This window comes from Arvicola amphibius, chromosome 13, assembly GCF_903992535.2.
Source record: "Arvicola amphibius chromosome 13, mArvAmp1.2, whole genome shotgun sequence".
Lineage (NCBI taxonomy): Eukaryota > Metazoa > Chordata > Mammalia > Rodentia > Cricetidae > Arvicola > Arvicola amphibius.
The window spans coordinates 29365409-29391491 of record NC_052059.1 but is presented as its reverse complement, the minus strand read 5'-3'; the positions used below and the strand labels follow the sequence as shown (position 1 = coordinate 29391491).

Genomic DNA, 26083 nt, shown 5'->3' with positions numbered 1-26083 from the left:
TCAGAATTTACTGTTGGGTGCAGTGGTAGAAATAAAAGGAATTGTGTAAATAATCAGCGATTGTATACCATGACTATTGTCTCCTAACGTTGATGGTGTCAGAGTTTTAAGTCCATATAACAACTGAGTTGGTACTCAAACAGTGGAAGGTAGCTAGTAATTATTGAGTAATTAATGAGGTTGTGGTATCAAAGACTCCTTCCTAGACACCAAACCTAAACATCACAGCTCCATATGATAGATTTTTACCAAGGTCTCTGCTCTTTTTTTTTTTTTTTTTTTTTTTTTTTGAGACAGGGTTTCCCTGTAGTTTCTAGAGCCTGTCCTGGAACTAGCTCTTGTAGACCAGGCTGGCCTCGAACTCAGAGATCCACCTGCCTCTGCCTCCCGAGTGCTGGGATTAAAGGCGTGCGCCACCATCACCCGGCGGTCTGTGCTCTTTTTGTGTAAATACTTCTTTCTAAAATAGATTGGTTGTGTATGTGAAGTGAAAGATATATTTTGCTCTCTAGTGGCCAGCTGCCTGGTAAATACTGGTAAGACCACCATCAAACCAAACGGCACATCCTGGCAGCATTGCTAGCCTGGTTCCAGGTTATACTTTTGTTATGCAAGCCATGTGAATGGGATAACTTGGAGAAAGTAATCTTGGAAGCTCAACCTTGATTTTCTAAAACTCTGATTTTCTTTGATAATCATTTCCTGGTTTGTTAAAAATTATGCATAATATACTTTCTTTTCTCAGATGGTGTGTGTAATTAGGGTCAATCCTTTGAGTCATGATTTTAAAGAAGCTAATTATACAAAGCGTGGCATTAGAAGTTAGCTTAATTTAGTAACTCTATATGCTTCAAACTCTTAAAGAGTTACGACCATATAATCTTTTTAAGTATTGGTAATTATTTTTGGTACCACTTAATGAATGACTTAGAACAACATAATAGGTACTTTCCTGAAAAGGCTTAGTTAAATAAAATTTGCAGTGATACAGAAAAGCTACGGAAACGTACTTTTTCTGATATGACGACAAAAAGAATGCTAGACTTCAAAATTTGAAAATATGAAACAGGCCTTAAACATATCAAGAACTCAAGATAGTTATACTTTATATTTATTATCTCTTTTAGGAGCCCCCCCACTTATGTTCCCTCCTCTGCCTCTTCTTCCTTATCCAAGCCTTTCCCTTTATTCTGTCCTCTTTGTTATACTTCTCATTTTGAAGATATCAAGTGAATAACTGTTAGGGTCAATACTTTACAACTCAGAGAGGACTGTGCTTCAGCTGGTGTCTGGTGAAAATGGGTAATTGTTTGAGACTCAGGAAATGACTAACAACTTTGGGCATGAATACTTTGATGTCACCAGTGTTCATTTGTATAAATGGCTTACTTTGCCCTTGACCCCACTTTTTCTCAAGAAGACTATCAGGGTCTGAAATGTGTGACCATTTGCTTCAGAAAGGTCCAGAAATGATGAAAAGGTGACCATGGGCATAGACAATTTGAATTGTGTCTTTTTTCCTTTAGGACATTAGAAAATTAAATAAAATTTCCCCTTGAATTTGTTCATATTTTGTTAGAAATGCAAAGATTAAAATGTACCCTCTTGAGAAAAGTTCATATATTATTCTCCAAACTAGATAGTGGAAAGTCTAAATTTTGTTACAGAAATTTAATTCTAAAAAGCAACACTTAAAATATTTTAGACGTAATTTAGAAAAGAATATAGGTGATATCAAAATGATAATGCAAACACATTTCTGTTGAAAGTACTTAATGTGGGCTATGAAAAAACTGAATGCGTGGACTTTTCATTCTAATGATTATAAGTTAAATATGGCATAGTCAGTTAGTGAAGATGATTGTCGGGTGACGAGCTGTCTCTCAGTGGGAAGTACTACTGGTAGGCTGCTGCCTGGCTCTTCATCAGTTTCAGGAACATTCTTACAATGTAATTTAAAAGGTGTAACTGAACCTATTAAACAAAACATTGAGCAGACTGCTTTAAATCTTTATAGTAAAAAATAAATTTCTAAAGTGACAATTATTAATTATGCTTTTAGATATTTGTGAATTTTACCTAAATAGAAAAAAAATCTAGCCAAATACAACTTTGGCCATTACCTTTTATTGCCATCTTTGAGCCCAAGATTAGTAGATGTTTCAGATTCTCTGTGCACTATCCTAAAAGGATGTGGCGGAAAGGGTCGCAGAAAGAGTCAGATGTGTGCTCTGCTCAGCCTTTGAAAGAAGGGAAAGGGCAGGGCTGGTCATGGGCAAATTACTTCCACCTCCCTTTCTGCCCCTGCTTCAGCTCCAGGGGAGCTGGGATTGCGCAGAAGGAATCAGAAGACCTGGGTTCCAGTCCCGGCTCTGCCACTTACTACCTATGTGACCTTGGGTAAGTTACCTGACATCTCCAAGTTTCAATTTCACTATAGTATGTTGTGAGGATTAACTATGACCTACATAAATGTGATTTGTAGCCTCCCAACATCTATACAATTTTTATTACCGTGGGCTTGGCTTCCTCCCTATTCCTCTGAAGTCTCGTGTTCTGACTTGTGCCTTCTTGAAGCAGTCCAGACGACTTCACTACTTTGCTTCTCACCGTGCGCTCTCTGCATGCTTCTCAGAGTGTAAAACTAAGTGGACTAATCTTCACGCTGGACCGTGGGACACTGCTATCCCTTTTCCCCCTACTCTCACCTCTCTTTAATCATCTCCCAACTGCATGCTTAAGAACTTGAAAGAGTAAATCTAGTGCATGAAAGTTCAGACATCGCTGACGAGAAGGATCTAGGTAGAAGGAAGGAAGACCTTCTAATCCTGTTCCCACCTCCTTTGTTACTAGGCAGATTAACTGGGAAAACTGAAGGCAAATGTTCTTCCCTTGTATGTTCTGTGCTCCTCAGAGATCTGACTGGCAACCTAGATCCCTGACCTGAGAAAATTAAAGAGGTGTGATGCCTGTGTCATAGGTCAGCCCTTTTAGCTTCCTTTTTTCGGAAAGTGCTGGCTTACCCTCCACCAACTTAGCTGATAATGCTTGCCTTTCTGGGATTTTTGTCATGAAGGGTGAATGGAACCGAGGAATACGATATGCTTTCTTGAACACACCTGGCTTCAGACCAAATGGTCCCTATAGGATTAAGGAAAGCGTGATGCTCTGTTTGGTTGACCTTTTCCCACAGTCTAAGAATGCATAGTCTGGCACTATGAATAACAGTAGCCATTTCCCATGGACTGCCTGCCATTAATGCCTGATTGCCATACAGCACAGTAACACTCATATCATTATTAGATTAATTTTATTAAAAATTTTGCTTTTTTTAAGCCTTGAACCATTGACTTACACTTCATATGGTTTCTTGCTGAAGTAGCAGTGCCATCTCTTAGAACTAAGACTCAGTTACAAATGCAGGTTGAAACAATAAACAGTACAGGTTAAATTTATCAATCAATGGAAAAATTTTAATGATGAAGCTCAGGCTGTCAAGGATACCATTAAATAGGAACGCTGATACAGTGCTGAAGGCTGTATAAATTGATAAGATCTTTTTTGACCACCCCCACCCCAAGATAACAGAGTACTCAAATTTAAAGCCAGTCATTCTGTCCTTGCTGATGTCGCCAAGGAATCAGTAATGGAATTACAGCACCATACAGCAAGAAACTGAAAACTGCGTGTCTGACAGTAAAAAATTGTGAATTATTATCTGCCAAAAACATCACGATGAAATCTGTGATATATGTTAACAATTTAGAGGCCTGAATGAAAATATATCAACATAGTTGTTTTAAAGTAATGAAGTTACACATAACTGCTGTGTATATATATTCTGTCTTACAAACTTCCTGTAATTTTCCATTATATCTTCAATTGGAAAAGTCAAAAGCAAACAAACTGAACAAGAATTCTCCTATGACAGTTCATCCCTCAGTTTATGGTTTTTTTTTCATGCCTTCCTGAAGTACACTTGATACACGGACAAGACAACCTTTCTGTGTTTATTATGTTCAAGCTAGCCAGCTGCCACTCCTCCAGTTTCCAGTGGACGTTCTCGCTGGGGCTCCAGCCTAATGAGCAGATTGTTGCCCAAAGCAACAATTCAGTTTTTAGAAAATGTCTCTAGAAATAGTTTTCTAAAATTTTCTAGTACTATTAATATAACATTAACATCTTTCAGGATCCCTTTCTAAGATTTTATTTTATGTGTATAAGTCTTTTGCCTCTGTGTATGTTTGTTCACTACCTGTATGAATTGGCCCGAGGAAGAGAGACAAGAGCATCAAATTCCCTGGAACTGGAGCTACAAAATGGCTATGAGGGTGCTAGGAATCAAACCAGGGCCCTCTGAAAGAGCAGCCAGTACTCCCAAACTCTGAGCCATCTTATAGCCCATACAGTAGCTTTTTGAGCTCATCTTGATGCCAGATATTAACACATTCAATAGCAAATGTTAAATGTCCGTGTCCATGTCTGTGTGTCTGTGTGTGTGTGTGTGTGTGTGTGTTGAGCGGGGGAGTGCTGATTTAAATTCTGTTGTTTGCTATACTTATTGCTCCTTTGCAGGGGAGATATTTCAGTTAAAGGAGCAAGAAAATAAGATAGGAAATTATTTTTAAAAACTACTGTGTAGCTGGGTATGGTAATACATGACAACTCCCTCCAGTAAGAAAGCTTAGTTTAGGAGTTTGAGATCAGCCTAAGTAACATATAAAACCCACTTCAAAATCAATAGCAGTAAACAAAGAAATAAGACAAAACAGAAAACCTTTAATCTCATAAGGTATAACCTAAACTGTTGACTTGTCTGCTTCTTATTGACTCTCTCATGAAGAGAACATGAGAACTTGTAGCAGTGGTTCTCACCCTTCCATACAGTTCCTCATGTCGTGGGGACCCCCAACCATAGAATTATTTCATTGCTACTTCATAACTATAGTTTTCCTACTGTTATGAATTATAAGTATCTGATATGTGGGATATCTGATATGCAACCCATGTGAAAGGGCTGTTTAATTTTCAAGCTATCATAGCCCACAGGTTGAAATATAATGTAAGTTATAATCTTACATTATGGCCAGAGAACTTAGAAAAACATCTTGTCTCAAAGACCATGCTATTGAATGTTTTAACACTTTTTAAATATGAAGTATGGGAATTTTTAAATTATAAAGCTGATGAACCTCTCTTACTTAAGATGTACCAGAGTAGCACTTTCTTGAGTAAATTGAGGTGCTTGCTGATTAAGTATATAATGGAGAAGTATTTGTGTTCATCTAGCCTTCTGGAGGTAAATATCTTAGAATCTATAATCGTAAACATAAATAATTCATTGTGAAGATACTTTCTTTGGTGAATTTGACAACTTGATTTTTTTTTTCTAGTAGTCACATTCTTGAAGGAGTTAGGCTCTATCTCAGCAGATACCAAGGAAGAGAAAAACTTGTATCTTGGAAGAATTTTGTAATAAAATTAGTATGTTTGATAAGCTGGTATGACTTCTTTCTGTGAAAACACTGCCTCGGTGCTCGCTTTTCACTGGGAGAAAAGTGGACACGGTACTTCTCAAGCTCTCCCTCTCTTCAGTACTGTGTTGGCTTTTAATGGGAGCAGATTGTAAAAATAATTTTGTATAAAATGCAAAATAAGAGCTAGTTTGGTATTATGTGTTGGGTTACCTAGTTGAAGTCACTAGGATAAAACAATAGACTAGTTTGGCTCAGATTAATAAAAGAAAAAGCGATTGTGCTTTATGTGATTTTGCAAAGAATAGAACATTACATTTAGGAACTAGTAACCATATCTCACTTTAAGGAATTAGCTCTTAGGCTAATTCATTTAGATGCCATAGCTGCTGTGGATAACATTGATATTTCAGGGTATCTTAGTTTAGTGAAAATAGATTGTGTTCAGTGTAGATAGCTTTGGGTGGTTTGTGCTCTGTAAGAAGAAATTTAGCATCCAAATGCTATGTCTATTTAAAATGTGAGGTTTATACTTATATAAAGCTTTCTAGAATTTATGAGATTCGCCTAATCTCTTCTAGCATATTCATCCACTGCAGTAGATGAAAAAAACATGAATTTGATAATCTACCACAGCCTGTGCAAAAATCCCAGTTATGTTTTCTTTTGAAAAATAGCAATAAAAATAAACTCAAGATTGTGGTGAGCTGCATAGAAACGGCTCGCTGAACATCTACTCAGTTCCAAATGCCTGATCTGTGGATTCTTGGTCACTTTTTGTTCCTCCTCTTGTCTTTCTTTAAGGCTTGGGAAGAAACAGTCTTTCTAAGGATGACCTCCTGCATGAGGGAGTCTGATGATCTAAACTGCAGTAGTAGCTACTGACTAGAGGTAGGAGCTGAGCCTCTGTCCTAAATTCCTTCTCTTGGAGGAAAACCAAACAACGCCTTATTCTATTAAACTCTTCTGTTTTAATGTTAGTAATAAAATGAAGATCTTCATGAACTTCTAAAATGTATGTCTAAAATTCACAAATCTTTTAAAGCAAATTAGTTTTTCTTGTAGCACATAGTCCTTTGACTTAATATGACTTTGGCCACAAAGTTAATAAAGTTCATCGTTATAAACTGTTTTCCTATATGCCCCAGAAACCCTGAAGTTTGCTGTAGTTTCATTAGTGGGTGGCTTCTGCTTTGGCTCCAGCATGATGTTTTCAGCCACTCATGCAGGAAGTGTACCTGCCCTTTGACAGTGGCCGGATTGCTGCCCATACCTGAGTTTGAACAAATTAGTGTTGAACCATGAACAAGCTTTTTTTTTTTTTATGTTGTTGTTCCTAGATCTTTAGTGTAGCTTTTAAGACTAATATATTCTTCTTCAAAGATAATAAAGGTGAAATTTGAGCCATGGATTTTATACTCTGAAAAGAGTTATGAATTGTTGGAATACCACAAACTCTAGTCTCTGATTTCTCCTGGAGTCTTATTGCTTTCCTTCCTCTAGCAAATTGCCTTGTTTTAGACGCCATCATCAGGAGCTGCCTGTTCCTTCCTTCTAAGCCACTTGAACTATTTGCTATGCTTTTAATAGTTCTTTTTTATATTTACTTATTTACTTAATTATTTTGAGGCAGAGACTCATATAGCCCAGAGTAGCCTCAAACCTGCTCTATAGCTATGGATGGCCTTGACTTCTTGATCCTCCTGCCTCTGCCTTCTAGGTGCTGGGATTACAAGCATGTATTACCACCTCTACCTATTTATTATACTTTTTTCTTAAAAAAAAATATTTATTTATTTATTATGTATACAATATCCTGTCTGTCTGTATGTCTGCAGGCCAGAAGAGGGCACCAGACCTCATTACAGATGGTTGTGAGCCACCATGTGGTTGCTAGGAATTGAACTCAGGACCTTTGGAAGAGCAGGCAGTGCTCTTAACCACTGAGCCATCTCTCCGGCCGCTTTACTATACTTTTTAATACATGTAACTTGTGACCTTTTGAGGAGAGTTCCAAATTGCACAAAGGAAAAAGATCTTTGTTTATAGACGAAGTGAAAACACCTCCCCCCAAATGGTTGCAGGCTGGAGAGATGGCTCGATGGTTCATATCAGTAGCTGCTCTTTGAGAGGACCCAGGCTTAACTCACAAAGCTCTATGCCAGCTGACAGCACCTGTAACTCCACTTCTTCTGGTCTACACATGTGTGGTACACATAATACATACATTCAGACAAAGCAAAACACCCACACAAATAAAGGTGATTGGTTTATCTTTCTACTTTTAAGTGAAATCCAAGAGAATCGAGAGACTTCACACTTTGTTAACATGTTCATGCTGTCATTGGTCTGGCATAGCTGGATGACAAGGGAAATGCTCTCATTTTTAGATGATAACAAGAACATAATGTGTTTAATACAACTGCATTTTTATTTTATTTCTTTGCATAAGTTGATGAGCCAAACTATATATTAAGACCTCCCAACTTGTGTTGAGCATCTCAGACATTTTTGGATGTGGAGTTATAGGTGGTTAAAGCGTGCTTTCTGGATTTCCGTAAACCTAAAAAGCAAGTGGCAGCAGAATGTATTTGCCTTGTATCAGGAGAGAGCTAATTTTCATTCTTTTAAGTCGAAGGAAATAACTTTGTCTTTTTTTTTTTTTTACTCTTGAAAAAATCTTTGGTATCTTTTTCTCTTTTTAGTCTTCTGTCAAAAATGACCAAGAAAATTTCCTTTAGTAAGAAAGACATTAAAGAAAACTGTTTACACATTTAGCAGTTTTAATCAAGTGGGAAAAATGTATAAATGTACGCATAATGAGTTAAAATATGTACTGTAGAACAATGATAAACAGTGTTAATTTATTGAACTAAATGTATCGTAGTGGTTAAGATGTGAGGCTTAAAACTTCTTCTGTTTAAAATGGTTGCCTTTGGAGCACTTTCTGGTCTCCCTTCCCCAAGCATAACTCTTGGTATACATTAATTAATGTAATAGGTATGAGAGTCCTATGAAATAAATGTCAGCATTCCTACTTGACACACTAGAACAATTGCAGGTATAGACTCTGAGCCATATCTAACTTGTCTAAAATCTTTGCACTACTAAGTTGAGGGACTGGTGTTTAGATTTGGCACTTTCTGAAACCACAGAGAAAAATCCTACAGTTGACCTCTGAATAGGATTAAATGATACTCATCAAAGAACTTGTGTGTTAGTTTAATGAAACATAAGTGTGTGAGATCACATATATGTTCAACACAGTGGTAAGCTTATATTTTGATAAATTTCTCTGATAAGATGTCTTTTAACCAGTATTAATTTTTACAAGGAGTCAACTGAGTTTCCTTATTTCCCTAAAAGATCAAAAACACAAACAAGTTTTTATGTTATTTAAGTTCAAAAGTGAAAATGAGTGTTGGTAGAAGTATTAGCTGGTGTTTCTTGAGGGCAGGCAGGAGTTTCAGAGAGGGTAGAAAATTAGCCAACCTCATTGTCCTTGCGGTAAGAGTTAATCTTATACTGTGACATCTTATTAGTTTGTGAATGCACTGCAGACTGTTATCAAGGCTCAGTTGTATTATAACTACCCATCTGGAAGTTACTCTTTTGGATAGCAGTCCTCGAACTTCCACCCACTCTGCAGAAATGAAGGCTAACAGGTTACCAGGTGGCTATACCTTCTGTTGTTGTACAGTTATTTGTAATACACCAGTGAGAATATTGTGCCAATATAGGGGTTATTTCTTCTGCACAGTCATCAGCTGTGTTTAACGTAGAGCTTTGTGCTTACATTCGGAAAACGATACTGTACAAATATGTAATGAATTAGATTTGGGGGTGCATTGTAAGGATTTCATTCAGAGTCAAGGACAGACTGAGTAAACTGTTTGAGCAACTGATAAAAGCTTTAAAGCAACTGCCTAGTATATTTATCCATTGTCAGGGAGAAGAGAGGACTTTCTTCAGAGAGATAATGCAGTCATATTATGTTCGAGGCCAGTCATATTTGTAATAATATTCCGAGTACAGGTCATATAGAAAGTCAGTACTGAAATGCAAAAGAAAATATTCACGGTGATAGAAATTCTAGAAATAATGACATTTGATTGGTGACTCTTGTTGATAGAATGAGGAAAGGTAAAATCCTTCGTCTTAGACAGTCTCATTTGGTATATAGAGGAAGAAACAGACCCAGCTAGAAAACTCAGTCCGCACTCATAAAGTGCACCCTTCTTTGTAGGAGAAAAGGCCACTGCTGTGAAATCATCCCTGTGGTGATGCCCTGTGCTGTGGGGAAGGGCTGGGCTGCAGAGCCCGGCTGTGCTCCTGTGCACCCCTCACATCCTCAGACAACATTAGTGACTGAACTAACTTGATGGGCGTTGTTAAACATAGGTTTTTATTTTTAGTAATGATTATGATTTGTGATACACACACATTGTTGCGGATATTTGGGCATTAATTTCGCACGATTCTTGAGGTTGTACCTACTTTAAGGTTACTATTTTTAAATTTTATCTGTCCGTTAACTTCCTTAATTCTTAATAAAGAAGTGAAAACATCAGGAAATTATTTCACCTCTCTGTCATATGATATTGGTAATTACATGAAGCACTTTCCATAAAATCTCCCTTGTCCACCTCAACTTTCAGTATGTTTTAAAGGCAGAGATGTGACCCTGTAAACTGGTCAAAGTGGTAGTGGTGTTTTTCTAGTTCAGTCTTTAAAATCTGTACTTAAGCCTTTGTAGAATACCATATGTGTCTGATTCAGTTGCCCTCTTAAGGAAATTGCATTGAGCTAATTGTTTTACAATACAAGCTAGATTGGTGTTATGATCTGGTAATTACTGCTTTCAGACAAAGAGTTGGTTTTACTAACTTAATTCTGTTATATTAGCCTACTATTGTAAATTGTAAAAGTAATATAAATTATGGAGTAAAGTAGCATTTTGTCACTTGATATAATTTACATGCTTTATAATGAGCATTATAATAAACTCACTATAAAGTATATGAATTATATGTTTAATGTTACATATGTAGAATGGTATGTATATTTATTATTATGCATAATTATAAAAATTCCAGAATATGTCTTCAGCTAACATCTTTTGGAATGCATTGTTCTTATACACATAAATTATAAACATCTACCCTAACATTTTTCTCTGGACATAGGTAGGCATATTTTCTTCTCATTTACCATTACTATCATATTTCTACTCCTAAATACTGTTTTCAACTCCTTTTTTTTAACCAGTTGTATTTATTATAATTTTTGGGGTAGGCTAAAGGCAAGATGTTCGAAGAGGTTACGCATGTGACTTCAATTTTGATTTCATTTTAAAATACTGAGATTTTATAAGATACTGTCTATAACTTTTGGTGATCATTTTCAGGCATGCTCTTTTGCTAATTTCCTCCCCGTTTTTGTTCTTTTTCCTTCTTTCTCCCTACACATAAGAATGATTTTCCTCCAAAGAAAGGAAAAAACAACAGAATGAGTTATAATGATAGGTCTTTAGGTTTTAATGCAGTTTTAAGTTTATTAGCACATATTATACAAATGAAATTAGCCATGTTTGTTTGTAGCTGTTGCACTTCTGAAATAGTTTGGTGAGTTTTTTTTTTTTCATCACATTGGCTCACATTTTCTCCAGATTTTCTCCTTTATCTACGTATTGTTAGAGTAGTGCACACTTCCTGTTTAGACTCCTGGGAAGTCTGTAACCTCTTAACCTCCTAAGACAGTACGATTTAGAGAGATGCTTTTTTTTTTTTTTTTTGCAAGTGATAATTCTTTCATTGTGCTGATGCCATCCGTACAATCATGCAGCATGGGAACTTAAGATATATGCTCAGGTCTTGAGAAATGCTTGCAGAGTGCTAACTCTTACTGCTGTTGCTCTACAAAAGAAAAAAAAAAGAGGAAGAGGAAGTGCTAATTGTATATACCGATTGCTCACCTGTATTTCCAGCTCCAGGGTACTCAGTACCTGGACTCTTTGGAGATCTGCACTCACATGTTCAGATATCTGCACACAGGCAGATATAATTTTAAAAATGAATTATGCTATTAAAATGGGACTGTATTATTTCATTCATTTAGAGCACACAATACAGTCGGATTTAATAAAAGAAGCCATGAGTAGGATGGTGGTTGCCATGAACCAAGGCTATGTTAAATGAGCAGACCTTGAAAGGGAACAAAGTTGCAGTTGTACAAGATGATCAGTCTTGACGCTGTATAGCCTGGCGATGACAGCTCACACCTGTGTATCATGTACTGTGCTGAGTGAAGGGCTCCTTGGTGTTCTCCCAAGGAAGAAAACAGGGACAAAGTCAGCAAGAGGTGATGGATGTGGTGATTGGCTTGTGGTCATTTCACAATGTATACATATGTAGTTTACTTCAGTGTAGATTTTAAATATGTATAGCTCATTTTTCAGATATACTTTAGTGAAGCTTAAAAATTGAAGTTAAAAAGGCAACCTCAAAAAATTAAGCTACTAGAAAAATTTAAAGGAAAACTATCCAAAGCAAGAAATATCAGTAAAACAGCATTTTATTCAAAAGAGAGACGTCTAGATTGTGTGGTTGAAACATGGCTACTAAATGCTGTGCAGGGAAGTGTTCTGATCCTCAGTTTCTTTTAGAGAATGGTGAGATGAAGTATTTCAAACTATTACTGTAAACATTAAATAACATGAAATATGGCAGACTGGAGTAGAATAAACATTTATTCCCTTTTTCTTTTTATTTGTTAATTTTATAGACTTTATTATTTTAAAAAAGCCTTGAAAATAAATAAAAATGTCACACTCACCAAAATTAACAGACACCAAGTCTATTTCAGTTATGTGCAGAGATAGTTTTGAATGGCAGAGGGCCTGTTACTTTATCATTTAAATTTACTTACTCCTTTTAAAAAGCTGCTTTTCCTGCTGAAGATACAGAGCAACCTTTTGATATCTAGTTGAATTTTCCTGGGTGTTTAAACTGCCCAAAGCAGTTGGTTTACTTTGCAGTAAAGGGAAGAAAATCCTGCTGGTGTTAAGAGTCAGGACAGTATTTAATAGTCCTATGTTTGCTTTGGCTGTCACTCAGAAAGCCATGTTAAAATGTTGTCTTTTGATTGTGCCTTAGATTAAGAAGCTCTTAGCTATGTATTCAGATGATTTTCTTGAATCCCTATAGATTTATTGATTTTTAAATAATTGTACAAAATATAAGATTTTTTTGTTGTTGTTGTTTGGGATCTAGCTATCTATCTATCATTTATTTTGATTAATTGAGAGAAGCATCAGTAGTTCAGGCTGGCCTTCTACTTGCTCCATAGCTGAGCCTGGCCTAGATTCCCTGCTTCTACCTCCCAGTGTTAGGATTACAGGTGTTCTACACCATGCCTTTACTAGGAAATAAAGTCTTTAAAAAGAAAAAGTCAGAAATGATTTATTCAGTGAAATGGTGTACAGTCCTTTTGAGATTCTATATTTTCCTCTTAGCACTGCTTTCATAGTGTCCCATAAGTTTGAGTATGTTGTGTCTTTATTTTCATTAAATTCAAGAAAGACTTTAATTTCTTTCTTTATTTCTTCCTTGACCCAGCTGTGGTTCAGTAGTTGACTGTTCAGTTTCCAAGAGTTTGTAGGCTTTCTGGGGGTAGCATTGTTGTTGAATTTTAATCCATGGTGATCCGATAAGATGCAGGTGGTTACTAATATGTTTTTGTAACTGTGGAAGTTTGCTTTGTTACCGAGTATGTGGTCAATTTTCGAAAAGGTTCCATGAGCCGCAGAGAAGAAGGTATATTCTTTCCTGTTTGGGTGGAATGTTCTATAGATGTCTGTTAAGTCCATTTGGTTCTATATTTTCTCAGAGTGAAAACAGTATTATATTGTGTCAGATTTAGAAACAGTTGCTTGGTAATTAGATTTCAAAACTGAGTTTTCTTTTTTTCTTAAGTTAATGTCCCGCTTTCTCTACTACCATAAAATGTTATGCTTTAAATAATATAGTACCAGATATGGTACATATAAATGGAAGAAGGGAGACTAATTTTCTCCCATTTTATTTTTAAATGGTATTTATTTTCTACCGATTCTAAAACCCAAGCTAAATCAGTCTTATTATAACACTTGTTATATTTGGTTTTGTATTATAATGCCTATCTTATATATTTTTGCATCTATGAGTTTTTTCAACTTTAGCTGAACAAGGTGAGTTCATTTTAACAAATGAAGCAACTGATAGGGTGTAGATTCTCTTCTCGGTGAGCATCCGGAGATGTTGCTACAGTTCCCAACTTTCCTTATATCAACCTCACACTCCACCTGTAGTGTATGCCAAAGCCAAACTGGGTTGAGTTTGTAATATTAACACTTTTTTAACACAAGGTTCCAAAGCTAGGTTCACCCATATGCACAACCACCCTTATTAACCTGAGCCCGCCTGTCCTATATTGATATTAACATAAACTTTCCTTTGGGAAAAAAGAGAGTATTACATTTGTCCTCTAAATCAGAAACAATATAAAAACATAAAATATTCCCATAGTTTCTCTGGTGCCCTTCAGAGTACTGAAGTTTTTTAGAAGTCTGTGTTACTGTGCGTCAGTGTTTGGAAGCCTATCAAAGGGGAGCAAGGAAGGTGAAGTGGACTTGTGCCCTCGTTCAGCTTGGGGAATTAAGTGCTTGAGCAAATCATAACTCCTTAGGTTGCCATAGCAAGCATTCTTTACAACAACTTTGCCCTATGATTTGTGGCTCTGGCTGTCATGGGCCTCGCTGTTCTGTTGTAGAACTGCAAATGCTAGAGTAGAAGATGGGATTCAAAAGCAGTTGATACACGAAAGGTTGGTGTCAATAGCGTGCACTGTCATGGGCACAGAGACTACGCACGGACCTCAAGGAAATAAAAGCTGAGTGATCTTTGCTTTCAACTTTCAGCGTTCTGATACAATAGAATATTAGTATAATTAATTATTTTTGTTTTGTTTTTCGAGACAGGGTTTCCCTGTAGTTTCTAGAGTCTGTTCTGGATTGTAGACCAGGCTGGCCTCGAACTCAGAGATCCACCTGCTTCTGCCTCCAGAGTGCAGGGATTAAAGGCGTGTGCCACCACCGCCCGGCAGTATAATTAATTTATAAACAGATCATTTGCAGTATTTTAAGTTCTAGCATTACAGTCAATTGCATAATGTTTCATAAAAACATTTCTGTTTTTATAAAGATTGTTTGCTTATGTTTCTTATACAGCCTTATTAGGGTATTTCTATAAATATAATCTGACCAGACAGGCATTAAAAAGTATAGTTTCTTCATTTATAAAGTAGGTTTTTGTGTATGAATTAACCAAGAGATATGTACTCATTAACATTATTTAACATAGCCCAAATTTCAAAGATTGTTAAGTATGTTGAACTTTATATGTAATTTATTACATCCATTGAAAAAGCTTCCAGTAACTATTAGCATGATTTTTCCATGTTCTGTGATTCAAATATGTGGTGTCTTCAGCAGTTGGATCTTATCATCAAGTTTTGGAGGTAACCAAGAAGATTGGCAATATCCTACAGTGTTTGGTGGTCTTTGGAAGCTTACTGGCCAAGGACTCCAAAAGAAGTAATTCATTTTTGACACTGGGCTTTTATTCATTAGCTGGTTTCTTGTAGGACCATTATTCCCCCATTACAGCACAACTCTACTTCAATTTCTGAGATGTATGTGGATAGGTATATTTTTAGGAAGCTTTTATGGTAGATTTCCATATTGACTTTTTTTTTGAAGTCTTTAGTATTACTTATCCCTTCTAATTTCTCTCTTCTACCCTTCTGTCTCCTCCTTCACCACAATTTACCCCTTTCTGTTCCATATTTTTTTAAAACCTTTTATACTAGTGTATTCTTTCTACCTTGCCCATGGACCCTTTTTTATTTTCTGACCTCTGTTGGTATTCCTAATGAAACACGTATCTAAAAGATTCAAAGCTACCATCCATGAATGAGAGAAAACATGAAATACTTGTCTTTTTTAGTCTGGCTTATAACACTCAGGATGATTGTTTCAAGCTCTATCCATTTACTAATGGATTTCATAATTTTGTTTTTCTTTCTAAGAAATATGCCATTGTGTAAATATGTGACATTTTCATTATTCATTCATCAGTTAATGGGTGTATGGTTTCCAAACTGTTGTGAGTAGAGCAGCAATGGATGTGGCTGAGCATGTATGTCTCTAGTAGGGTGTATTTTTTGTGTATTGCTAAGAGTGGTTTAACTAGCTCATGTGGTAGATGTATTTTCAGCTTTTTTGGAGAAACTCCATACTGATTTCCATAGTGGTTCTACCAGTTTGTACTTCCACCAGTAGTGATGAGTGTGCTTCTCTACATCCATAACAGTATTTGCCATTGTTGTCTCTTTGGATCTTAGCTATTCTTACCAGGATAAGATAAAAGTCATGTCCCTGATGGTTGAGGATGTTGAGCATTAAAAAAAAAAAAAGTGTTTCTCAGCTGTTTGTGTTTATCTTTTGAGAACTCTATTTAGGTCCATGCAAGCCTCATTTTTATTTATTTATTTATTTTCTTGATGTTTAATTTTTACATTCCTTATATTCTAGGTACTAACTCTTTTTCTCTCTCTGGTTGATAATTTAGTAAAAAACTTTTCCCCTGCGATGTGTTGTCTGTTCACTCCAGTGACACTGTTTTTGCTGTGCAGAAAGACAGCACAGCTCCTAACAAATATTCATGCTCCCCAGTTTCTCCCTTAGATGCTTGTTCTTAGGTTTAACCATATTTCACCTAATGGTCCTGGAACAGAGACCATATGATATAAGCAGGTTCCAAACAGTTACTTGTGGGTTTCAAGTGACCAGTTTATAATAAAGTTTCATAGAGCAGCTCACTTACAGATGGAACATCTGTAGTTGCATGTGTGCTCACCAAATAGAGCAAGAGGCCCAAGATAATATGCAGAAGAAATTTAGTTGTAACTTTTCAACTTTTGGTGGAGGAGAGTCATCTGTCTATGTGTTACTTTCATTGGTTAATAAAAAAACTGCTTTGGCCCTTTAATAGGACAGAAAATTAGGTAGGCGGAGTAGACAGAACAGAATTGTGGGAAAAAGAAAGCAGAGTCAGGCAGACGCCTCAGGCAGACGCCATGCTTTTCCTCTCTGAGGAGGACGCAGGCTAAGATCCTTCCTGGTAAGACACCACCTCATGGTGCTACACAGATTACTAAATATGGGTTAAAGCAAGATGTAAAAATTTGCCAATAAGAGGCTGAAACTAATGGGCCAGGCAGTGTTTAAAAGAATACAGTTTCTGTGTAATTATTTTGAATGTAAAGCTAGCCGGGTGGCGGGACGTAGCCCACCATTCCATCTACAGAGTGCCGCCCATGACCTTCCTCCATCAAATTTTTTTATTGTTGGAGTTATTATTGTCATCTTTGTGTTGGTTATTTTGCTTTGCTTCAAAAAACCATTTGATTTGTGCTTGTCAGACTAACCAGTTTTGTGTTTGTGTTTGTGTGGGGGGGTTGAATATGCGGGTATGGGCCTGCTCATGAAAGAGTTCAGTGGCTAGTGAATCTAAACACGAAGAAAGGACTCAGTTTGAATAGCCATTCTTTGAAACCAGATTTTATTTTTGATGACATAGCTGAAGTGAGAAAAGTAGTATGAAGTCTCAAAAGTATGAGTGAAGATCACGTTGGGTGTTTCTGTCACATGAAAGTTCTTCCAAGCCTTATAAAGAACTTTGCTGAGAACCAGACACAAAATAGTTCCCTCCAGATCTTCCTGTATTGAGCTCTGTGGCTTTGGAAAATTATTTTATCTCTCTAGGTTGACAGATACGTCCATCAAATCCAGAAGGATGGGCTAGATGGTCTTCAGGATGCTGCTCGCTCTGATCATTGTCAGTTTTTTGTTGCTGTTGTTTTAGTTGCTCACTAACTATGAAATTAATTTTTTGAGTTTTCATCTGTAACAGAGTTTTAAAACCTAAAGGGAAAAGATAGGCTAGAACAATGAATCTCTATTCATTGAAGACAGGTCAACACTCCTCCTCTGTTCAACTGAACTGTATGCTGTATGAAGCGGATGGGAGTGCAGGCAACTGTCCTCCTGCAGACTGCAGTGCGTGTTGCACGTAAGCAATGTTTGCCCTCAGCTGCACTGCAGAATGGATTTAAAAGTTAATGAAAGCAAAGACTGCACCTTTGACAGTAATTGAAAAGTAAGCTATCAGAATCTCAGTTTTTGACTGCCACTTTGTATAAAAAATTGTAAAGACATCAAATTATGTGAAAGAAATTTTATGGTTGGTCATCTCTGTAACAGTAATTGGCTCTAGTGAGTATAGTCTGAATCTTTTAAGCCCAGAAGAGAAAGCTTTTTTTATAGCAATATCATTTTATTAAGCAGTTGCTTAGCACATGCAGAGTCCAACTTCTGATGGTGTGTTTCATTGTGAAGCAAGGGCTTTTCAGATGTCCTCTAGCCAGTTATGCAGCTGGGCAGAGAGAAAAATCAACATTATGTTCCAATTCCTGCAATAATTACCTCTTCTTCTAAAGTACCAGATATATTTTCATACTTTTCAGTTAATATGCAAAGCCTTAAGTGTTGTCATTTGTCATAAAATTAAGTATATCTCCTTTTCAAATTTGCTGCAATATTTGATAATCATCATTCAGAACAGTGATCAGAATAATAAAATGATAGCTCTCTCCTTTCTGAGGAACTTTTAAACTTTTCTTCCTATATTTTAATTGCTGTGCCGAGTTCCAGATCTGAGACCCCTAAGGAGTTTGAGATTGACTTTTGAAAGGGCTTTCGGGGAAGGTGAGCTTATCAGACACTTCTCTCTAAAAAGTAGATACTGAATAACTTCAGATGAAGTGTTATATTTCTCCTTGAAAATGATCATTAATTTTTGGCTTATAGCATATTTCTTTCCATGGAAATAGAGACATGGAGATTTAAACAGCAGTGTTTGAATTCAAACTAAATCTGTCTTAGTTGTCTTAGATCTGTAGTCCCAGACTTCAGTATCCTTTCTAAAAAGTGTACAATATGGTTCTTTCTTTGGAATACTGTGGAGGATGTCTAATAATGAGAAGAATGCTCATGCCTAATTTATCACTGTTAAATAATAGGATTTCTTTAGGTGGAACATCTCAGCATCTTTCTGTTTCCATCATGTAACAGTGCAGTAGGTCAATGTGTAAAAATTCAAGTACTGTAGCTCAGGCTTTCTTATAATTCCCTGTGTTATTAGATTCAAAGAAAAGTTTGAGAAAAAAGATTTCATAACCACGAGGAGGAGGGAGAAAGAATAAATTTCCAAAATCATGCAAATTATTGTACTCTGATAATTTAGTTGGAATTTAAACTCTACTCAGTAAAAAATAGATGCTATTTCTTGCATAAATAAAACTGAGAGTCAGTTTTTTTTCCACTTTTGATAGAATACCTAAGTCATAGGTGAATTAATTTTTAAAAAGTACAAAAAAATCTTTAGGGTGGCAGCACTCAGTAAGAAACCGTGTTTTTTTTTTTTTTTTACTCTATTTTGTTGGCTTTAAGTACTTTTCAGATGTTATAATGAATGATACCTTCCCTGCTCACCCTTTAATCAGAGTCTCCTAATTTCCTTGTGCTCTTCCTTGAGTTAGTAGATCTACCCTCACAGTGAGGAGGACAACGGAATAAATGCTTTACTATGCTTTCTCTTGCATGAAGCTTTTTGTGTATTTCAATTGCATAACCCCACCTCCATTCCAGTTTATTATTTTCTGTCGGTACATGTGAAATTCTTAATGTTGAAGATTTCATCTAATTACGTTAGATAGTTGGTGAATGTTCTCTGGCTCTTCAGCTCCTTTTTGGTATCTTACCAAGACTCCCAAAATGTATTCAGAAGTCCAAATACTCAAGAAAATTGTATTTGATATCCTGCGTGTTCCTCACATTTCATCATTTGATGTGACAGTCATGCTAATATTTGGACATCGTTTTCTCTAATACCTCTGCCTCTCGCCTTCACCCTTGCCTCTCTCTGTTGACAGCTTAAGAGGTATATTAACAGGAAGACTATAAACCATGCTTAACTTAGGGAAGGTGGAGCTACTTTAAACACACTAAACCATTATTCTTTGCAAACAGGAAGAAGAAGGCACCTATGACCACACCATTGAGTTCCGCAGAGGAGGTGATGGCCAGCCACGACGATCCACTCGGCCAACACAGCAGTTTTACCAACCTCCTCGGGCTCGGAACTAATGAGAAAAGGTAAAGCTGACACTATGTGGTGGTTTTCCTGAAAGGAAAGATGTTCTTTGTGTTCAGTAAAGCTCAGCTTTCGGTGTTTCATGAGATTCAGCCTTCAGTTGACATTATGACTTGTTACTTTTCCGCCAGCCTTTCCCACAAATGCTTCTATAAAACTTTTGCTCCATACTTGTTGTCTTAGCTACTGTTCTGTGGCTGTAAAGAGACACCATGACCAAGGAAGTTTTAAAAAGAAGTATTTAATTGGGGGCTTGCTTGTAGTTTCAGTGGCTTAGTTCATGATGGTCCTGGCAGGGGGCATGGCAGCAGGTAAGCATGGTTGCCGAGTAATGGCTGAGAGTTGACATCTGATCCACAAGGTGCGGGCAGAGAGAGGAAGACCGGACATATTAGAGGCTTTCCTGTGTACTTCCTACATTCCCAATCTAAACCCACACCCCATCCCTTTTCTCTTTCCTGATTTCTAGCAGTTGATGCAGTTGTATACTCACATCTGAAGATGTGGAACTAGGATCCACAGATATGAGAGAACAGGTCTCATTTCTGAGTGCTTTTGTGTTGCTTCATGCAGTTTAGTTTATTCTAAAAAGAGGGGATGTTTGACAGTGTGCCATCAAGAGTCAGAGGAAAACACCATGACTGTTTAATGCAATGTGATTTGGTGGCTGTTTGCTGTTTATTTAGAAGTGTTCATACTAGTTTCAGAAAGAATGGCTGTGTGAAAATCATCCTCACTGGGTGAGAGAGCCCACAGTCAGGAGGAAAACAGTCTTGGGCATAACACTCTTTACAGAGTCCTTATTTCTTAACGTGCTTTTGGAAGGAAATGCTTTTGCCATCTTTCATTATTGACCTGTCTTGTTACTCTTTTCATTCCGTCATGCTGGTACTTTTGGACAGTTCAAGATAAATTTCCCATTGGGTATTTATCATCCTACAGACTATTCTGAACTTGAGTATATTTTCTTCCATTGACTTCCAAGATTAGTGAGAATTTTTCAGGAACTCTTCTCAACTCCTCAGTTTAGCTCTTAGTTGTGCTAAAGTTTTTGGTCAGGCTGCATTTTCCCCCTGATGAGTGTCCAGCTATTGAGTCCTTGAGGTGCAGATAGTGTGGATTGAGGTGTAATGTTAGTGGGGGTGGGGGAGGGACGAATTTCAAAATTTAAAGGGAGGGAGTAAATTATCTCAATAATTTTGTGTTGATGTAAATTGAAACAGTACTTTAAATATACTGAGTAAAGTATCATTAAACATTTTTAAAGCTTGCACCTCCTGATATTTCTGCTGAAAACAGTTCCTGTGCTGTCTCTCCTTCAGATCCCAATGATTATTCATGTTTGGTGCTCCTAACAACATTCTAATATACATACAGAGCCTTTCCTTTTCTAACATTTAACTTCATATCTGATAGTCTGCCTAAAGGAAAAGCCTAATGCTAATTGACTTCTGAGCTATGAGAGCCAGCCAGTGCAGCCCTTTTCCTTCTATCATGGCCTTTTCTTTGCACTCAGTACAAGGCCATCAAACAGACAGTCCTCGCCCAAACACACATCAAAGAGGAGTTGCTTTTTGACTCTGGGCATTTCTCTGTAGTGCAAGAACCGCTTCTTGTGATTTTTTTTTTTCTTAAGCAGAATGAAAGTATATACAAGGATTTAAGGAACTTCACACCGTAGAAGATTGAGTCTGCATTCTTAAAATAAGTTCCTTGTGCTTACAGTTAAATGTCACTTTAAAGTGAATGAGAATGGAGATCATCTTTCCAGCTTCTGGGGATTTTTAAATCCTTTAAAACAGGTTTTAATGAAGCTAAAGGTTTTCAGGAGGGTGTCACATTTCTCAGAGCTGCCTTTTGGGTTGATGAAAAAGGATAGGACCCAACAGGCGGGACACAGAGAAGCCAGGGCAAGGTGATGTGTACCCAGATGCAGAGGTCTCAGTCCTCTCAGCCATCCAGTAGTTTCTTTCATGTATTTTATATGTTTGGGTTCCATGGAAATTTTCCTTTGGAGAAGAGTACACTGCTTAAAAATACATTATACACCATAGCCCTGAGGTAACTTGGCTTAACCATATCAAATAGTACAATGCAAACATTTCCTAATCAACTTACATGTCATAATCTTACTTTTTATAGCTTCTAACTTAAAACTTTCATCTTGGATGCTGCGGTGTCATTCTTGGAGAGGCCATGCAAGCTTAGCACATAACAGACCCTAGATTCAATACTCAGCAACAAAATAAGATGAATAAAGTCAGTCTTTCATATGTCCAGATGCTTGTTTGGGTTGTGCTGTTTTCAGAGAAAAAAAAGTGACACTAAAATTTTAGATTCTGAGTAACAAAAAAAAATTAATTTGGATGACAGTCATAATGTATCATTACAAAACTACATTTACATACATTTTACTCAAAAGTAAAGTCAGCAATATATGCAGTGTTGGCTGGGGAAAATTAGTTTTGCATTTTAATTCAAAAATATATCATTAAAGACTATGAAGTAGAATAAAATATCTCCAAGAAACTATTTTGAATGGAATATTCAGCAATTGGATACATTCGTTTCCTGTTCTTGTTACAGAATGGAAGACTTATTTTTTTTCTCATTTCCCTTAAGTTTCTATTAACTTAAGCATCCAATAAGAAGATACACATTGGTAGTCAGCCATTTGACTTTCCTCAAATATAAATATTAAATATAAATATATGCTAAAGTATTTTTTCTCAAAAATTACCTAGTATAGTGAGTGAGAACTACTTTAGGCATTTCTGTTATCACTCCTAAGAATATAAATTTTTTGTTCTTTTTTTATTACTTTATAAATAATACCAATCAAAATTTCTATTTCCTCCTCTCCTCCCACTTCCCAAAGAATATAATTTTAAAAGCCATTTATATTTTGGGTATGTTCTGCATGTATTTTTTAGACTCTGTACAGCCCCACTTCTTCGCTGCTTCTCCACTGTAGAGACACACCGGTCTCATTTGGGTCTAGTACCAAGGTCAGCACTGCAGACTAAAAAGGCAGGGCCAGTGAGAGGGCCATAGGGAGTGTGAGAAAGATGATATTGGAGGGGAGACAGTCCCAAAATCCGAAATTCTAGTTTCTGAGCACTGTAATTGCTCTGTGCAGTTTGGAAATGTGAGTGGATCTAGGAAACAGAATGTGTACACGTTCTTTAGACAGTAATGCCGACTAACCTTTGGACAGCAGGAGGAGTCCTAGGAACTGCATAAATTCACAGGGTACTCCAGGGAATGTACTGTAGGGTGGAGTCTGAGAACGCTGCAAAGGAGGGAAGGTGGAAAGGTGCACACAGCAGGCCTCAGCAAGTGACTCCTGAGGGGTGCAGTATACCGGGAAAAGGGGGTATTACGGGTGCTTACTGATGCTTTTGTTACAAATTGAAGTTTTCATGTGATGTGTTGGTACAGTTGTGAACTTCTGAGTAAGGATAAGAAGACCCAGCTAAACTTGAGAATATTGATTGGGGACCTGGTCTCCACTGCTTGAGTAGTTCAAGTTACATGCTTGGCTGTGGAAAGAGAGAAACTGTAAGACAGATTAGCTGGAACTCTAGTGTTAGGAGGACTACCAGTACAGACTGTGAACCCATTCTGAACTTTGATCCTGGTTGCTTGTTTAATGGAAGAAATCTTGAGATGAATAGCTGCTGTAGATACTGTGAAAATGCTGGGACTGTGCTTGTTCACTAAGGTTCAGTTTTAACACCGTTTTTTGCTAATAAAACTTGTGTTTTGAAATGTAGGTTATTTTTGGACAAGGTTGCACAGCATTTTTTTGTGGAAGTTTTTATATTAGGATTAGGAAAATAATCTTTATGAACGTAACTATTGGCCTGTGATGCCAATAGAACTGGCATTATGTAAGAATAGCAGTATCCAAAGCTCAAGATGGTGGGGTGGTTCAGTGGGTAAGGCACTTGCCACATAAACATGACCACTTGAGTCTGTTTCTGAAACCCACATAAAAAAAGAAAGAACGTACTCCACAAAGTTGTCTCCTGACATCCACATGTATGTCATAGTGTAAATGCTGTCCCTCCATCATGAACATACATGATTATTTAATTAAAGAAAAGCAGAATCTGGGAGCTCGGTTTGCTAGTCAGGAGTCTGCTTGCAAGACTTAGGAACTATGTGTTTGCAGTGGTGGGTTACTTTTCCCTGCCCAAGTATTTTTATTCATAAAGCTAACCCAACACATCTCCTACTGTTTATCTCAGTTCTTGTCACCACTGACTTTTGTGGTTTCAATATTATGTGGTACCTAGTGCTGGAGAGATGGCTCAGCAGCTAAAAGCACTTGCTGTTTGCTCTTACAGTCTAGTTCCCACACCAATATTGGGAGGCTCGCAGCACCTGTAACTCCAGCTTCAAAGATCTAACACCCTATTGTATCCTCCAAGAAATACTACACACATGTGTGCAAGCACACATATGCATATGTGCATGCAAATAAATAAAAACGAATCTTTAAAAGATACAGTTCCTAAACAGGGTGGGGAACAGATAGATAGAAGGGACAGAAGACAGACCAAAGTAAATGATAAATGACCTGGGTGAACTAACCTAGTGCAGAAATGTACTAAGAAAATGTTGAAGTGGGTAGGATAGGGTGGAAAGCCCATTTGATTGACTGCCTCCCATCTAAGTCTTCCTTTTGTGCCATCACCCAATCCAAGTTCCTGAAATTAGTACCTAGTAGGAAAGGATCTAGCAGCACCAGAGGTAGACTTCCAAAAGGAAAAACATTCTATATATATTTCAAAAATTGAACCAGGTTTTTTGTCTGATTTATTCTATTTGAGATTACTGATGCTTATATGAACATTTTACATTTAAAAAAAGTTCAGTAGAGTTATGCCTTAATAAAGTATAGAAGAGGTACTCTGAGGTCCAAGTTTATTTTCTTCCCTCTTTTTTTCTTAAACAGATTTATTTTTTCTTTTTGCGAAGGAAGAAGCTGCTGACTGAAACATCCTGGAAGCCCATTCAAATTTTTTTTCCACTTCAGAACAAGAACCACCATGCTGGATATGATACTTAGAGAATTAAGAGCAGTTTTTAGGGAAAGGTTCAACCTACACCAAGCAAGGGGGGAAATACTAAGTTCAATAGAGCAAATATCTTTACAATTGGAGGGAAGAATTTTTCTTCTGCCATCAATAAAACCATTGTGTTACTAAATATGTTGTACTGTTTTACTTGACTGTTACTTTTCTTGGTGATCTGGCATTAACTCATACTAATTGCCTTCTAAAGAATATCTTATGGAAGCCTTTACCCATAATTACATAATATACTGACTGTGTAGATTACCATATTTCATATTAAAACAACCTGAAGCCAAATAGAAATTATTAGTATGGTAACAGCTATCAAATATAACAGAATTGAAAAGTTAATATTTAATTTATAGCATTTGATTGCATATAATAGAAAAGGCATCTCAAAACCTCAGACCCCAGAAGTTATCGGCTGACCTACTCCATGGCTGTACCAGCTGTGTTTCATGGTCGCCTTAACTTAGTAATTTATCTTTTGGAGATGTTGTGAAAGACTGACTTTTATATCTCTCATTTCTGAATTTCCAAGGATCGGCTTCATTCTAGGACAGACTTGCCACATGTGACCATGGATGGTTTCTAGCAGTTCCCTGAGCTATTAATCTAGGGGTAGGTGAGGGCTGCTTCTAGAAGTGTGTTCGGAAAATGAAGCTTACACATTTACCCGTATTGGGCAGTTTGTCTTCTGTAACTCAGCCTGGTCTGAGTGAGTACCTTAGTTTTAGAAGGCATCAGTAGGTTGGATTGGAGGCAGAACATATGCATCTGGAACGCAGGTTCCTGAAGAGAGGAGGAGTGTTGCAGGGGAGCTAGTGACTAATTAGCTGAGTGAGCTATAAACTCTTCACTTGGCAGTTTTCTTACCATGTCAGCTGGAAAGCAGAAGTGATCAGCTAAGTGGAGGGGGTGAGAAAGAAGCAGAGGCAGGAACAATGGAGAGAGAAAGAGAAGAAAAGGAAGGAGGGAAATTAAGGTGAAAAACGGCATTCTTTTAAAGCCTACCAACTCTTACTTTCTTTGTTTCAACCCACAGTTGGTAGCAGATGTGACTGTCAGAACTTTTTGGCTTTTGTTACTGGGTATTATAGTTGGGTAGGTCTGAGTTCTGGTTGCTTTTAAAGACCTCCACACGACTCTAATGTGTGTCATGGGTCACATAGTTGTTTTGAGGAGTTTAAAAACTAAATAAGGGAAGAGATAG

The 26083-nt window shown here is 37.0% G+C and overlaps 1 protein-coding gene across 2 annotated transcripts in view; it reads left to right on the top strand.

Annotated features, from left to right (window-relative positions):
• The window catches only part of Tdrd3 (tudor domain containing 3), a 155051-nt gene extending 130048 nt beyond the window's left edge, over positions 1 to 25003 (top strand). The window contains exons 13-14 of one of the 2 annotated variants that reach the window (XM_038309981.1): positions 19663 to 19788; positions 24750 to 25003. In XM_038309981.1, the coding sequence (XP_038165909.1) occupies positions 19663 to 19779 (117 nt within the window). In that variant the 3' untranslated portion in view covers positions 19780 to 19788; positions 24750 to 25003. The remainder of the gene's footprint in view (positions 1 to 19662; positions 19789 to 24749) is intronic. The other variant, XM_038309980.1, reaches the window with a different exon arrangement.
• Positions 25004 to 26083: the final 1080 nt, after the last annotated feature.